Genomic DNA, 17,159 nt, shown 5'->3' on the forward strand with positions numbered 1-17,159 from the left:
CTTGAAAAAGAAAGGGCCACGAGATGTACATGTCTTCAGGTTACTGGAGTTAAGATCAAGTAAGTAAAAACATTGGCGGAGCGGCAGCATTTGTTTCTTCCTTGAAGCTACAAGAGCAGGTACGAGAGCAGTCAAACCTTCAGCGCTCACACGACCGTTAAATTGAGCTCAAGCCGGATGAGCGGATCCTTTTAAATGAGTTAACAAACGGTCTTCACAACCTGCAAAAGAAACATGGTGACGTTCAATCTAATCCGTGAGCTGTTTCAAACTCACACTTCCCGCCAAAAACAGCCATGGAAGGCTCAGCTCTGGAAGAAGGAAATACATGATTTCAACCATGATTCAGTTTTGTCCTTGTATATAATAAAAAAATAACACTTGTATACTCGTCTTCATGTTATAATTAAAGATGATTAATTTTTTTTCATATTGTTGATAGTCATTTTGCCCTGATATAATGGTGATTGTTCCTTAAGAGAGAGAGAGACAGAGACAGAGGGAGAGAGAGAGAAAAAAAACAAATACTACAAAGTATCAAATTCCAAAAAACATCAAATCAAACCATATTCAATCAAAAATATGACGAAAAAACAGCTGATCTTTCTTCACAGAACATAAAACTTGTTTGAGGCACCACATCTTGTGTCTCCGTCTCCTGAAAGACACAAGATGTTTAAGGTTTGGAGATCTACAATATATGGGGATCATCTTTATCGGGGACATTAACTGTCCATGTCTTGTCAGCTCTTTCTCTAAGAGCTCATTTTTCAGAAACGGGGGAACATTAGAGATCAGGACCTTTTTGACAGGATCAGCCGGGGACAACACAGGTGTGAAGGATCCTTGAATCACAATTTATTTGACATAGGACTTTTAATGCTTTATTTGTGTATGTATGTATTGTTATGATGAGTATGGGTTGTGTGTGACAACTGTTTACAAACCAACTGGACCCTCTGTGACAGTAAAGACAACCTTAACCTTAACTTAACCTTTATTCTACTTTGTTAGTTTTTCATTCTTCATAGAACACACTCTGCCTCTCATTGAATCTCCTCTGAACACCAGGTGAGAACAGGCCGCTGTGAAATGCAGTAAATCCTGAAACACCAACAACTTCTTCCTCAAACACAACCAGCTCCTCCCAGTCAGGACATGTCTGTGTCTCCTCCCTTCACAGGTGTGTCAGTGTAAGAACCAGTGAACAACAAGCTGTGAACTGTGGGAGATGAGTCACTGCAGGGAGTGAACGAGAGGGTGAGGAGCAGAGATCTGTTTCTGTTCAGAGGAAGTGAAACTGTTCTACAGTCTCTGGCAGCAGCTGAAATGGCGCAGCAAGAAATTCAACTGAACAGAGAAAGATTCTGCTGTCCGATCTGTGTGGATCTACTGAAGGATCCGGTGACTAATGTCTGTGGACACAGCTACTGCAAGAGCTGTATTAACACCCACTGGGACAAAGGGGAGGAGAGAGGAAGCTACAGCTGTCCTCAGTGTAGACAGACCTTCACACCGAGACCTGTCCTGGTGAAAAACACCATGTTAGCTGATTTAGTGGAGGAGCTGAAGAAGACTGGACTCCAAGCTGCTCCTGCTGATCACTGCTATGCTGGACCTGAAGATGTGGCCTGTGATGTCTGCACTGGGAGAAAACTGAAAGCTCTCAAGTCCTGTTTGAATTGTTTGGCCTCTTATTGTGAAAAACACCTCCAGCCTCATCTTCAGTCAGCTGCATTTAAGAAGCACAAGCTGGTGGAGCCCTCGGAGAAGCTCCAGGAGAACATCTGCTCTCGTCACGACGAGGTGATGAAGATGTTCTGCCGCACTGATCAGCAGTGTATCTGTTATCTCTGCTCTGTGGATGAACATAAAGGCCACGACACAGTGTCAGCTGCAGCAGAAAGAACTGAGAGGCAGAGAGAGCTCGGGCTGAGGAGACAAACAATCCAGCAGAGAGTCCAGGACACAGAGAAAGAAGTGAAGCTGCTTCAACAGGAGGAGGAGGCCGTCAATGGCTCTGCTGATAAAGCAGTGGAGGACAGTCAGGAGATCTTCACCGAGATGATCCGTCTGCTGGAGAAAAGAAGCTCTGATGTGAAGCAGCAGATCAGATCCCAGCAGGAAACTGAAGTGAGTCGAGTCAGAGAGCTTCAGGAGAGACTGGAGCAGGAGATCACTGAGCTGAAGAGGAAAGACCATGAACTGAAGCAGCTCTCAGACACAGAGGATCACAACCAGTTTCTACACAACTACCCCTCACTGTCACCACTCAGTGACTCTACACACTCATCCAGCATCAGAATCCGTCCTCTGAGGAACTTTGAGGACGTGACAGCAGCTGTGTCCCAGGTCAGAGGTCGACTACAGGACATTCTGAGTGAGACAGAAACAGAGATTTTACAGATTGTGTCTCAAGTGGATGTTTTACTACCACAACCAGAGCCAGAGACCAGAGCTGACTTCTTAAAATATTCACAGGAAATCACACTGGATCTAAACACAGCATACAGACAGCTGTTATTATCTGAGGGAAACAGAAAAGTAACACGTATGTGAAAAGAACAGTCTTATTCTAATCACCCAGACAGATTCACTGTTTGGCCTCAGGTCCTGAGTAGAGAGAGTCTGACTGGACATTGTTACTGGGAGGTGGAGGTGAAGGTGGAGGTGAAGGTAGGAGGAGCAGTTCGTGTAGCAGTCGCAAACAAGAATATCAGCAGAGCAGGACACTCAACTGAATCTGTATTTGGATACAATGATAAATCTTGGTCATTATATTGTAATAGAAACAGTTATATCTTTCATTACAACAGCATCACGACTCCAGTGTCAGGTCCTGTGTCCTCCAGAGTAGGAGTGTACCTGGATCACAGTGCAGGTGTTCTGTCCTTCTACAGCGTCTCTGACACCATGACTCTCCTCCACAGAGTCCAGACCACATTCACTCAGCCTCTCTATGCTGGAGTTGGGGTTTGGTCTGGATCCACAGCAGAGTTCTGTATACTCAAATAGACTCGAGTCATTAAAAGCAGTGATTTAGATTCTGTGTTTAAATCTTTAACTTCTTTTGTCTCCATGTTTGTTGATCAAAGTTCTTCGTGGTGACGTTTCTGCTCCGCAAAGAGATCAGCTGTCAATCAAACACAGACCTTCCTTTATCACACATATTCAGTTCTCACTTTGTAAAGACAGAAATCTATAATTACACTGACATGAATGTGTTTGAAATAACTAATGTTGCTGTTGTTTTATAAATCAATGTAGAAATCCGGTTTATGATGTTTTAGAACCTGTTTCCTGATTAGTGTTACAAAGGGACGGAACATTTCTGGAAACTTTCCATGGGAAGTTAAATTCAGGAATTTTGGAAATGTTGACTCTTTTTTTGCAGAAGTTAGCCTATAACAGGGAACTTAAAGGAAGTTGAAAACAAGACAAGGCGAGCCGAGTTCAGTTGGAGCCTGGATGCAGCTGGTAGGGAACATTGTCTGCCAGAAAAGTAAACCTATGACTTTGTGTTGTTGTTGAACCTCTTTGTCAATACCTAGCATGTTGAAGCCATGTTCATGTTAATGCCAAGTTCATTTGTATACAGTAGGCTAACTTTTTACAGCCCTGAGAATATGATGTATGTACAGTTGCAATCAGAAATATTCAACCCCCCCAAAGATTTTAAGGATTTATCAAATAAAGTTTTTTCAAAGAGCAAGATTCTGCTTCGGATGACTTCTTTATGAGTTGACTGACACAGAAAATCAACACAGAAAATGCACGATGTATGATGTAGTATTTGTGTGTAACAGTATATTTTGTTAAGATAGCCATGTCACAATTATTCAACCCCAATATAATATTGTTGATTTTAAAGCTGTCTGACAGTTTTTATGGTCTAAAGTGGAGTTGAAACATAATTAAGCCTTTGGGAACTCTATAATGATCCTTCACTGGCTTCAGCTGTGGTGAGTATATAAACCCCCCCCATGAAGGTATTCATGGTGAGTTGAATCCTGGGAAAGACAAAGGAGCTTCCACCAGAGCTGAGAGAGGAGATTATTTCATCACACAGTTTTGAATTTTGAAAATATCTTTATTTGGCACTATTTTTTGACAACACACATTGAAACACCTAATAAATTATATTAAATTACACATTTAGCTATAGATAAATAAATAAGAGAATCCCACAAGATAATCAGCACAAACGAGTTCTCGATTTGTCACAGAACATAAATCATTTTGGAAACACCACAGATCATTAAAAGAGTCCAGGTCACCTGTTGCTTTATAAAAACTATAATCAACCAACAGTCTGGATCTAATCATGTTGACACAGACAGGAACCGACTCAATGTGGACGTCCTGCTCTACCTTCCTCTTCCTGGTTATGTACACGGCCATTCTAGCCTGCCCTAAAACAAAGTTTAAAAGATGGCTTAAGTGTTTTTGTTGGCGAGTGTATTTAAAACCATAAATAAAAACTTGCTTGTTAAAAACCTCTTCAAAACTGGTAAAAACAACTTGTAAAAACAGAAACAAAGACGGGGACACTCATAAAAACAGTGTAAGAGAGTTTCCTTTACACCACAAAATGGGCATTTGTCTTCCACTGTGTTCTTGATTATGGAGACAAAGGTGATCACTGCCATGATGCTGTGGAGCAACCTCCACTGGAGGTCTCCGTGTCTCTTACTCAGTGAAGGTTTATACAACGACCTCCACTGAGGTCCGGTTTCTTGGGCTCCACCAAAATAGCTCCTCCAAGGATTGTCACTACGTTCGTTCAGATTTTGTTGTTAAGGGTTTTTACTAGGGCTGAACGATTTGGGGAAATAATCTAATTGCGATTTTTTTCCCCAATATTCCGATTGCGATTTAATATGCGATTTTTTTATTTGATCAAATTTTTTTCCCCAACAAAACGTAATGAATGATTTAAATATGACCAACACAATATTAGATACATTTAGTGTTAAATAATATTTAAAATTATAGGTGTCTTACTGCTCCCAAGTCAGAAACATTTCACACAACTGAAACATAGAATTTGCCTCTACTATACTTTGAAAATATTTTGTAAAATCAAAGTAAATAAAGTTATAAATAAAAAACAGAGAAATGCACAGGCCACAAAGTCAAACAGTACAACTGCATGTATGAACAGTTTCCTGAAGCTAATGAAATGGTCCCACTCCTCAGACTTTGGTTTTTAACCCTTTCGAACACAAGTCACGTAACAGACAGAGTGTGTGTGGAGCCGCAACACAACAGACATGAGGCGCTGTAAAGACCTGGCGCATCCCGTTCATGTCCGGGTGGTCTTGCAGCAGTACGGAGGCGCCGGGACCTCAGCAGGAAGACCCCCATGCTGAACACCTCCGTCTCGCCGATGTGCGTGTATGTGACCGGGGGGCTCTGGAGCCCCGCCTCCCCGGAGCTCGGCTCGCCGCCCCGGAGCTCGGCTTGCTTTTCCGGGGAGGGATTTTCAGGTCCGCCGCCCGCACCGCGGTCACCAGCGAGATGAGCTCGTTCTATGCTAGCGCCACATAGGTGATGCAGGCCTGCTTCGTTATCTTCTGGATCAGCGGCGTTGTGTTGTCCCGCGGCATTCTGGCTGCGGGTGCGGACGGCAGCCCGGTGCGCTACTCTCGTTCGCACGTGATAATCGCGCACGTTGCGATTAGGAAATCGCGTTTTATCATATCGCGATTAAGTCGCAAATGCAATTAATCGTTCAGCCCTAGTTTTTACCATTAGTCCATAGAGAGTTTTTCCGGAAGCTCTCTCCAGGGAGACCGGTCGAGCCGGCTGCACCAGAGGTCCAGAGCAGCCTTTTTACATTCAGTGCCCGGAAGGTGGCGGGGAAAGGGTCCTCCGCATTGGGGGAAATGGACCCATCTTTAAAAGAGTTTAAAAGCAAGATGTCCTGATCTGCCAGTCTCCTCCTCCAGTGGTCAAGTACCCTCACCATTGTTCTTTCGGATTTTAACCCCAGTTTGTTGGCCAGCCCTGTGACGTCTTCTGGTCGAGGACCGGCTAGCTCCACCACCTGGCCCAGCATGGAGACTCCCGCAGCCTGCAGCACTCTGGACAGGGTGCCTTGTGCCCAGCGGGGGGGATCTAAAACGTTCTTAAGGCCGATTTATACTCGGCTTTTTACGGACGCACGCACGCACGCGAGCGACGCAACACGCCCCTCGCGTACTTGCGGGGGGCGTGTTGCGGCTTGCGTGCATCAGCCAATTTTTCTGACTATACGACAAAGCGACGCGAGCCTCACGCATCACCTTGTGATTGGTCTGCTTACTACATCCCGTCCGGAGTCGCATTTCCGGTTTCAATCCCGGAAACTGCGGAAGCCACGGAAGATTTAGAAGAACGAATATGGACCAAATAGAAGAGCACTTGGCAGAAAAGATCCGAAACTATGACCACTAGTATAACCCGTCACTAACCGGCGGATTTGTCCGCCAGAAAAAGGCTCTGAGGAGCCGCTGTGGCGATGTCAATAAACGTGTGCCACACACGAAGAAGAGCCGACTTCAACAAAAACATTACTCCGGCTAGTGGTCTGGCGGTGAATTGCGTTGCAACACGCGCCACTGTAGGGGAACTATAAACCAAAACGAGTCCGTAGAAGCTGCGTGCGTGCGTGCGTGCGTGCGTGCGTAAAAAACGACTATAAATCGGCCTTTATACAGGACAGGCTCCTACAGCAGCCAGTGCAGGGAGTCCCCCTGTAGCCTTTGCTCTTTTCTTGAAAGGTTCCAGGCTTAAAAAACACTCTTGTAAAACCCAGGAAGAGATGGTGAGACTATCTTGGTATCTTTCATTAAAAACAGAATAAATGTTGCAGGATGCACCGGGATTGAGGTCTCCACAGACTGTCCCTTGCCCGGTCAGCAATCTCTGGTTGAACTTGAGGCGGAAGGCAGCTCCCCTGCTGGCCAGATGGAACAGGCCCTGCCCCCCTTCTCCTTAGAAAGAAATCTATTAAAACCCGTTGTACCTCTGCCGGGAGAGAAGGTGGAGGATCGACACAGGCCAGCCGGTGCCACAGGGTAGATGAGACCAGGTTGTTTGCTATTAGTGTCCGGCCTCTGTACGAAATCTTGGGCAACAGCCACTTCCATTTTATCAATCGACCTTTAACCTTCTGTAGGACATGTCCCAAATTTTTCAGATGTGGGTCTCATCTCCCAGGAAGACTCCAAGGTATTTGAGTCCTCCTTTCTTCCACACCAGACCTCCAGGCAGCCTGAACCGATCCCCCAGCTTCTCTCCAACCATCAGAGCCTCGCTCTTCCCCCAGTTCACCTTTGCAGAAGAGATAAAGTCCGGATTCTGTTGAAGGAGTAAAGATTCTCTTCATCCACCTGCAGGTTCTCCTGTGTGTTCATCAAACTGTCCTTGGATTGAGAGGAAGAACATGGTGGGTTTATCTTTGATCCTTTTTTTGCTTGTTCACTATTTGCTTTGTTTTCTGGGCTTTTTCTTTTAGTTGACAGTTTAAGAAAATCTTCCTCGATCAAAAAATCGTCCTCACTGTTCTTCTCCTGTGAACCTTGTGTGTCGCTGTGTGGCTCCATTGGAACAGAGGCCTTAGCTCGGCTGAGGTGGCCCTCTTTCCCACAGCCAAACACTTCATTTTACCTGATGTAACATGCATCGTGTAATTAAATTCATCAATTTTAAACCTGAAGACCAAGTTTAATTCTTCCTCACTCTTTTTTAGCACCATGAACACGTGTCTCCTAAAAGAGACAACATGTTTAAGGTTTTGAGATTTACATGGGGATCATCTTTATCGGGGACATTAACTGTCCATGTCTTGTCAGCTCTTTCTCTAAGAACTAATTTTTCAGAAACGGGGGCACATTAGAGATCAGGACCTTTTTGACAGCATCAGCCGGGGACAACACAGGTGTGAAGGATCCTTGAATCACAACTCCACTCTCCAGTAGCTGGTTAGCTTTGTCTGTGCTGTCTAGACAAACCACCACAGTGCTGTTCAGTCCTGAGGCAGACTTCACTGTCATACCCAACAACCTCACCTACAGCCAGACTGACCTCCTCCACCGAGCAGTCCACAGCCGGACACAGTTTGATGCCGTGTCAGCGTGTTAAACTGCTGCTCCTGACACTATTACTCACACAGGAACAAAATACCTCTACTATAAGTAAAGATGGAAAGAGCAAAGAAAAGGTAGAGAGAGAGAGAGAGAGAGAGGGAGAGAGAGAGAGAGAGAGAGAGAGAGAGAGAGAGAGAAGAGAGAAACACAGACATACAGACAGTCAGACAGACAGATTATTCTCCCCTCAGCGGTCAGACTTTTAAACCATCTGTAGCTCTGTTTTTTGGCACAAGCACATTTTAATATATTTTATGATTTGACATAGGACTAATGGATTCTTAATGCTTTTTTTGTGTATGTATGTATTGTTATGATGAGTATGGGTTGTGTGTGACAGCTGTTTACAAACCAACTGGCCCCTCTGGGACAGTAAAGACGACCTTAACCTTAACTTAACCTTTATTCTACTTTTTTAGTTTTCCATTCTAAGTAAAACACACTCTGCCTCTCACTGAATCTCCTCTGAACACCAGGTGAGAACAGGCCGCTGGGAAATGCAGTAAATCCTGAAACACCAACAACTTCTTCCTCAAACACAACCAGCTCCTCCCAGTCAGGACATGTCTGTGTCTCCTCCCTTCACAGGCGTGTCAGTGTAAGAACCAGTGAACAACAAGCTGTGAACTGTGGGAGATGAGTCACTGCAGGGAGTGAACGAGAGGGGGAGGAGCAGAGATCTGTTTCTGTTCAGAGGAAGTGAAACTGTTCTTCAGTCACTGGCAGCAGCTGAAATGGCGCAGCAAGAAGTTCAACTCAACAGAGAAAGATTCTGCTGTCCGATCTGTCTGGATCTACTGAAGGATCCGGTGTCTACTGTCTGTGGACACAGCTACTGTAAGAGCTGTATTAACACCCACTGGGACAAAGAGGAGGAGAGAGGAAGCTACAGCTGTCCTCAGTGTAGACAGACCTTCTCACCGAGGCCTGTCCTGGGGAAAAACACCATTTTAGCTGATTTAGTGGAGGAGCTGAAGAAGACTGGACTCCAAGCTGCTCCTGCTGATCTCTGCTATGCTGGACCTGAAGATGTGGCCTGTGATGTCTGCACTGGGAGAAAACTGAAAGCTCTCAAGTCCTGTTTGAATTGTTTGGTCTCTTATTGTGAAAAACACCTCCAGCATCATCTTCAGTCAACTGCATTTAAGAAGCACAAGCTGGTGGAGCCCTCGGAGAAGCTCCAGGAGAATATCTGCTCTCGTCACGACGAGGTGATGAAGATGTTCTGCCGTACTGATCAGCAGTGTATCTGTTATCTCTGCTCTGTGGATGAACATAAAGACCACAACACAGTGTCAGCTGTAGCAGAAAGGACTGAGAGGCAGAGAGAGCTTGGGCTGAGGAGACAAACAATCCAGCAGAGAGTCCAGGACACAGAGAAAGAGGTGAAGCTGCTTCAACAGGAGGAGGAGGCCGTCAATGGTTCTGCTGATAAAGCAGTGGAGGGCAGTGAGGAGATCTTCACTGAGCTGATCCGTCTGCTGGAGAAGAGAAGCTGTGATGTGAAGCAGCAGATCAGATCCCAGCAGGACACTGAAGTGAGTCGAGTCAGAGAGCTTCAGGAGAGACTGGAGCGGGAGATCACTGAGATGAAGAGGAAAGACAATGAACTGAAGCAGCTCTCAGACACAGAGGATCCCAACCAATTTCTACACAACTACCCCTCACTGTCACCACTCAGTGAATCTACACACTCGTCCAGCATCAGGATCCGTCCTCTGAGGTACTTTGAGGACGTGACAGCAGCTGTGTCCCAGTTCAGAGGTCGACTACAGGACATTCTGAGTGAGACAGAGACAGATATTTTACAGATTGTGTCTCAAGTGGATGTTTTACTGCCACAACCAGAGCCAGAGACCAGAGCTGACTTCTTAAAATATTCACAGGAAATCACACTGGATCTAAACACAGCATACAGACATCTGTTATTATCTGAGGGAAACAGAAAAGTAACAAATATGAGTATAGATCAATCTTATTCTAATCACCCAGACAGATTCACTTATTGGCCTCAGGTCCTGAGGAGAGAGAGTCTGACTGGACGTTGTTACTGGGAGGTGGAGATGAAGGTGAAGGTAGGAGGAGAAGTTCGTGTAGCAGTCACATACAAGAATATCAGCAGAGCAGGAAACTCACATGAATGTTTATTTGGATACAATGATAAATCTTGGTCATTATCTCGTAATGGAAACAGTTATAACTTTTATTACAACAGCATCAGGACTCGAGTGTCAGGTCCTGTGTCCTCCAGAGTAGGAGTGTACCTGGATCACAGTGCAGGTGTTCTGTCCTTCTACAGAGTCTCTGACAACATGACTCTCCTCCACAGAGTCCAGACCACATTCACTCAGCCTCTCTATGCTGGAGTGGGGTTTTATGGTTCTGTATCCACAGCTGAGTTCTGTAAACTCAAATAGACTTGAGTCATTAAAAGCAGTGATTTAGATTCTGTGTTTAAATCTTTAACTTCTTTTGATTACATGTTTGTTGATCAAAGTTCGTCGTGGTGACGTTCCTGCTCCGCGCAGAGATCAGCTGTCAATCAAACACTGACCTTCCTTTATCACACATATTTAGTTCTCACTTTGTAAAGACAGAAATCTATAATTACACTGACATGAATGTGTTTGAAATAACCAATGTTGCTGTTTTTTTCTAAATCAATGTAGAAATCATGTTGTGTGATGTTTTTGAACCTGTATTGATCCTGATTAGTGTTGCAAAGGGGCGGAACATTTCTGGAAACTTTCCATGGGAAGTTAAATTCAGGAATTTTGGAAATGTTGACTATTTTTTTGGAAAAGTTAGCCTATAACAGGGAACTTAAAGGAAGTTGGAAACCAGACAGGGCGAGCCGAGCTCAGCTGGAGCCTGGATGCAGCTCGTTGGGAACATTGTCTGCTAGAAAAGTAAACCTATGACTTTGTGTTGTTGTTGAACGTCTTTGTCGTTACCTAGCATGTTGATTACATGTTACACTGAAGCCATGTTCATGTTAATTACAAGTTCATTTGTGTACAGTAGGTTAACCTTTTACAGCAGTGAGAGAACGATGTATGTACAGTTGCAATCAGAAATATTCAACCCCCCCAATGATTTTAAGGATTTTTCAATAAAAGTTTTGTCAAAGATCAAGATTCTGCTTCGGATGACTTCTTTATGAGTTGAGTGATACAGAAAATCAACACAGAAAATGCATGATGTAGTATTTGTGTGTAAGAGTATATTTTGTTAAGATAGCCATGTCACAATTATTCAACCCCGATATAATATTGTTGTTTTTAAAGGTGTCTGACAGTTTTTTTGTCCTAAAGTGGAGTTGAAACATAATTAAGCCTTTGGGAACTCTATAATGATCCTTCACTGGCTTCAGGTGTGATGCGTATATAAACTCCAAACATGAAGGTATTCAAGGTGAGTTGCATCATGGGAAAGACAAAGGAGCTTCCACCAAAGCTGAATGAGGAGATTATTTCATCACACCTGAAGGGCCTTGGGTAGGAGAAGATTTCCAGAAAGAGACATCATTGGGAGCATTATACGGAAGTTAGAAACTTATGGAACAGCTACAAACCTGTTTTTCCCACAGCCAAAACACTTCATTTTACCTGATGTAACATGTAGCGTGTAATTAAATTCCTCAATTTCAAACCTGAAGACCAAGTTTAATTCTTCCGCACTCTGTTTAAGCACCATGAACACGTGTCCCCTAAAAGACAATATATGGGGATCATCTTTATCGGGGACATTAACTGTCCATGTCTTGTCAGCTCTTTCTCTAAGAACTAATTTTTCAGAAACGGGGGCACATTAGAGATCAGGACCTTTTGGACAGCATCAGCCAGGGACAACACAGGTGTGAAGGAGCCCTGAATCACAACTCCACTCTCCAGTAGCTGGTTAGTTTTGTCTGTGCTGTCTAGACAAACCACCACAGTGCTGTTCAGTCCTGAGGCAGACTTCACACTGTCATACCCAACAACCTCACCTACAGCCAGACTGACCTCCTCCACCGAGTAGTCCACAGCCGGACACAGTTTGATGCCGTGTCAGCGTGTTAAACTGCTGCTCCTGACACTATTACTCACACAGGAACAAAATACCTCTACTATAAGTAAAGATGGAAAGAGCAAAGAAAAGGTAGAGAGAGAGAGAGAGAGAGAGAGAGACACAGACATACAGACAGACAGTCAGACAGACAGACAGACAGATTATTCTCCCCTCAGCGGTCAGACTTTTAAACCAGCTGTAGCTCTGGTGTTTGTCACACACACATTTTAATATAATTTAGTATTTTGACAAAGGACTAATGGATTCTTAATGCTCTTTTTGTGTATGTATGTATTGTTATGATGTGTATGGGTTGTGTGTGACAACTGTTTACAAACCAACTGGCCCCTCTGGGACATTAAAGACGACCTTAACCTTAACTTAACCTTTATTCTACTTTGTTAGTTTTCCATTCTTTGTAAAACACACTCTGCCTCTCAGTGAATATCCTCTGAACACCAGGTGAGAACAGGCCGCTGTGCAATGCAGTAAATCCTGAAACACCAACAACTTCTTCCTCAGACACAACCACCTCCTCCCAGTCAGGACATGTCTGTGTCTCCTCCCTTCACAGGTGTGTCAGTGTAAGAACCAGTGAACAACAAGCTGGGATCTGTGGGAGATGAGTCACTGCAGGGAGTGAACGAGAGGGTGAGGAGCAGAGATCTGTTTCTGTTCAGAGGAAGTGATTCTGTTCTTCAGTCACTGGCAGCAGCTGAAATGGCGCAGCAAGAAATTCAACTGGACAGAGAAAGATTCTCCTGTTCGATCTGTCTGGATCTACTGAAGGATCCGGTGACTACTGTCTGTGGACACAGCTACTGTAAGAGCTGTATTAACACCCACTGGGACAATGGGGAGGAGAGAGGAAGCTACAGCTGCCCTCAGTGTAGACAGACCTTCACACCGAGGCCTGTCCTGGAGAAAAACACCATGTTAGCTGATTTAGTGGAGGAGCTGAAGAAGACTGGACTCCAAGCTGCTCCTGCTGATTACTGCTCTGCTGGATCTGAAGATGTGGCCTGTGATGTCTGCACTGGGAGAAAACGGAAAGCTCTCAAGTCCTGTTTGGTTTGTTTGGCCTCTTATTGTGAAAACCACCTCCAGCATCATCTTCAGTCAGCTCCATTGAAGAAGCACAAGCTGGTGGAGCCCTCGGAGAAGCTCCAGGAGAACATCTGCTCTCGTCACGACGAGGTGATGAAGATGTTCTGCCGCACTGATCAGCAGTGTATCTGTTATCTCTGCTCTGTGGATGAACATAAAGACCATGACACAGTTACAGCTGCAGCAGAAAGGACTGAGAGGCAGAGAGAGATCAGGCGGAGGAGACAAACAATCAAGCAGAGAGTCCAGGACACAGAGAAAGACGTGAAGCTGCTTCAACAGGAGGAGGAGGCCGTCAATGGCTCTGCTGATAAAGCAGTGGAGGACAGTGAGGAGATCTTCACTGAGCTGATCCATCTGCTGGAGAAAAGAAGCTCTGATGTGAAGCAGCAGATCAGATCCCAGCAGGAAACTGAAGTGAGTCGAGTCAGAGAGCTTCAGGAGAGACTGGAGCAGGAGATCACTGAGCTGAAGAGGAAAGACCATGAACTGAAGCAGCTCTCAGACACAGAGGACCACAACCAGTTTCTACACAACTACCCCTCCCTGTCACCACTCAGTGAATCTACACACTCATCCAGCATCAGAATCCGTCCTCTGAGGAACTTTGAGGACGTGACAGCAGCTGTGTCCCAGGTCAGAGGTCGACTACAGGACATTCTGAGTGAGACAGAGACAGAGATTTTACAGATTGTGTCTCAAGTGGATGTTTTACTGCCACAACCAGAGCCCAAGACCAGAGCTGACTTATTAAGATATTCACAGGAAATCACACTGGATCCAAACACAGCACACAGACGTATGTTATTATCTGAGGGAAACAGAAAAGTAAGACTTATGAGTGAAGAACAGTCTTATTCTGATCACCCAGACAGATTCACTTATTGGTGTCAGGGCCTGAGTAGTGAGAGTGTGACTGGACGTTGTTACTGGGAGGTGGAGGTGGAGGTGAAGGTGGGAGGAGCAGTTCGTGTAGCAGTCGCATACAAGAATATCAGCAGAGCAGGAAACTCACATGAACGTTTATTTGGATACAATGATAAATCTTGGTCATTATCTTGTTATGGAAACAGTTTTTTCTTTCATTACAACAGCATCAGGACTCCAGTGTCAGGTCCTGAGTCCTCCAGAGTAGGAGTGTACCTGGACCACAGTGCAGGTGTTCTGTCCTTCTACAGCGTCTCTGACACCATGACTCTCCTCCACAAAGTCCAGACCACATTCACTCAGCCTCTCTATGCTGGAGTTGGGATTTATTATCCTGGAGCCACAGCTGAGTTTTGTAAACTCAAATAGACTCGAGTCATTAACAGCAGTGATTCAGATTCTGTGTGTAAATCTTTAACTTCTTTTGTCTCCATTTTTGTTGATCAAAGTTCATCGTGGTGACGTTTCTGCTCCGCACAGAGATCAGCTGTCAATCAAACACGACCTTCCTTTATCACACATATTCAGTTCTCACTTTGTAAAGACAGAAATCTATAATTACACTGACATGAATGTGTTTGAAAGAACTAATGTTGCTGTTGTTTTATAAATCAATGTACAAATCCGGTTTGTGATGTTTTAGAACCTGTATCGATAATTGTTGCAAAGGGGCGGAACATTTCTGCAAACTTTCTGGAAACTTTCCATGGGAAGTTAAATTCAGGAATTTTGGAAATGTTGACTCTTTTTTTGCAGAAGTTAGCCTGTAACAGGGAACCGAGCTCAGCTGGAGCCTGGATGCAACGCGTTGGGAACATTGTCTGCCAGAAAAGTAAACCTATGACTTTGTGTTGTTGTTGAACGTCTTTGTCGTTACCTAGCATGTTGATTACTTGTTACAGTTTAAGCCATGTTCATGTTAATGCCATGTCCATTTGTATACAGTAGGCTAACTTTTTACAGCCGTGACAGTAGGATGTATGAACAGTTGCAATCAGAAATATTCAACGACAAAGATTTTAAGAATTTTTCAAATAAAGTTTTTTCAAAGAGCAAGTTTCTGCTTCGGATGACTTCTTTATGATTCGAGTGAAACAGAAAATCAACACAGAAAATGCATGATGTAGTATTTGTGTGTAAGAGTATATTTTGTTAAGATAGCCATGTCACAATTATTCAACCCCGATATAATATTGTTGTTTTTAAAGGTGTCTGACAGTTTTTTTGTCCTAAAGTGGAGTTGAAACATAATTAAGCCTTTAGGAACTCTATAATGATCCTTCATTTGCTTCAGTTGTGATGCATATATAACCCCCCCCCCCCATGAAGGTATTTAAGGTGAGTTGCATCATGGGAAAGACAAAGGAGCTTCCACCAAAGCTGAGAGAGGAGATTATTTCATCACACCTGAAGGGCCTTGGGTAGAAGAAGATTTCCAAAAAGAGACATCATTTGGAGCATTGTACGGAAGTTTAAAACTTATGGAAGATCTGCAAACCTGCCAGGCCATGGAAGGAAGCCCAACCTTTCATCAAGGGCCCTCAGCAACTTAGTCAGAGCAACTGAGAGAGAGAGGAACTAAAGATCTTAAAGAATGATGTTGATCTGTCTCCTATAATGTTGGTTGGAGACCTTCCCTTCAGAATAAAGCTCTCCTCATCTCTGAATAACAGATTGAATGAAAATATGAGACAAAAGTTTAATTATTCAACTTATGGCAATTTTCCCTTTAAAAGGAACAAGGTAAAAAAGTGTTTACTTCTTCTCACTCCTTTTCGAATATGTAGATGAAATCATTAAGTTTAGATTTTTCCCCACACTGCTGGGTTCTGGCAGCGACTTTTACTACTTTCTAAGATACATAATTAGCAGATGAATTCATAATAAAATACTTTGATAGTGTTGATCATTAACATGTTTGTATTTATTGGAGAAGTTTATTGGGAATTTCCAAAAAGAGACATCATGGGGAGCAATATACAGTAGTTTAAAACTTATGGAACATCTGCAAACCTGCAGAGAGAGAGAGAGACTTTTAAGTTAACTTTTATTTAAATCATTTCATGAAATAAATGTAATAAATAACACTTCGATCATATCATATTTTACACAAAAAAAACATGTCACACACCCACACAGAATTTAAAAAGAGAAAGAAAGAGAGAGAGAGAGAGAGAGAGAGAGAGAGAGAGAGAGAGAGAGAGAGAGAGAGAGAGAGAGAGAGAGAGAGAGAGAGGAGACTTTCCCTTCACAATAAAGCTCTCCTCACCTCATAATAACAGATCGAATGAAAGAATGAGACAAAATGAGACAAAACTTTGTCAATTTTCCCTTTACAAAGCAAAAAAGTTGTTACCTCTTCTCACTCCATAAAGAATATGTAGCTTAATTCATTAAGTTTTGAAATTTTGTCCCCACACTGCTGGGTTGTGGCAGCGACGTTTACTACTTTCTAAGTTACATAATTAGCAGAGGAATTCATAATAAAATACTTAAATAGTGTTGATCATTAACATTTTAATTTATCGGAGAAGGAACGATGAGGGGAAATGAAGCGGATGAAGCGTTTAACTGTGAAAGAGTCGAGCGGAAGTGGTTAGTGTCAGACTGTTTAATAACTCTTGTTTACATTTATAGACGAGTATCAGAATCAGGTTTATTGGCCAAGTAAGTTTGCACAAACAGGGAATTTGACTCGGTAAAGTGGCTCTCAATGTGCAAAACAAAACAATACAATACAAACAGTCACAAAAACAATACAAAATACAAACAGTGCGACGGTCTAAGAAAAGAAGTGCAGGGATAAATATTAAACGCATGTGTATTACGGTTATACAGTGAGGGTGAAATAAATAAACAAAATTAAGGAGACTTTCCCTTCAGAATAAAGCTCTCCTCACCTCATAATAACAGATCGAATGAAAGAATGAGACAAAACGAGAC

The 17,159-nt window shown here is 43.5% G+C and overlaps 2 protein-coding genes and 1 pseudogene across 2 annotated transcripts; all 3 read left to right on the plus strand.

Annotated features, from left to right (window-relative positions):
* The first annotated feature begins 1,329 nt into the window (after positions 1–1,329).
* LOC133001440 (tripartite motif-containing protein 16-like) lies at positions 1,330–3,015 on the plus strand (annotated as a pseudogene).
* A 5,851-nt stretch (positions 3,016–8,866) lies between these two features.
* On the plus strand, positions 8,867–9,529 carry LOC133001292 (E3 ubiquitin/ISG15 ligase TRIM25-like; the record flags this gene model as incomplete). The annotated part of the gene is made up of 1 exon (XM_061070834.1): positions 8,867–9,529. A coding segment is annotated over exon 1 (663 nt), but the record flags the coding sequence as incomplete, so codon positions are not given.
* Positions 9,530–12,902: 3,373 nt separating this feature from the next.
* On the plus strand, positions 12,903–14,867 carry LOC133002452 (tripartite motif-containing protein 16-like). The gene has a single exon (XM_061072276.1). It carries the CDS (start codon positions 12,903–12,905, stop codon positions 14,583–14,585), a length of 1,683 nt encoding a protein of 560 aa, XP_060928259.1. The 3' UTR covers positions 14,586–14,867.
* Positions 14,868–17,159: the final 2,292 nt, after the last annotated feature.

Source organism: Limanda limanda, chromosome 5, assembly GCF_963576545.1.
Source record: "Limanda limanda chromosome 5, fLimLim1.1, whole genome shotgun sequence".
NCBI lineage: Eukaryota > Metazoa > Chordata > Actinopteri > Pleuronectiformes > Pleuronectidae > Limanda > Limanda limanda.

Coding starts and splice junctions, on each gene's coding strand:
- LOC133002452 (XM_061072276.1), top strand. CDS start 12,903: ATGGCGCAGCAAGAAATTCAACTGGACAGAGAAAGATTCTCCTGTTCG.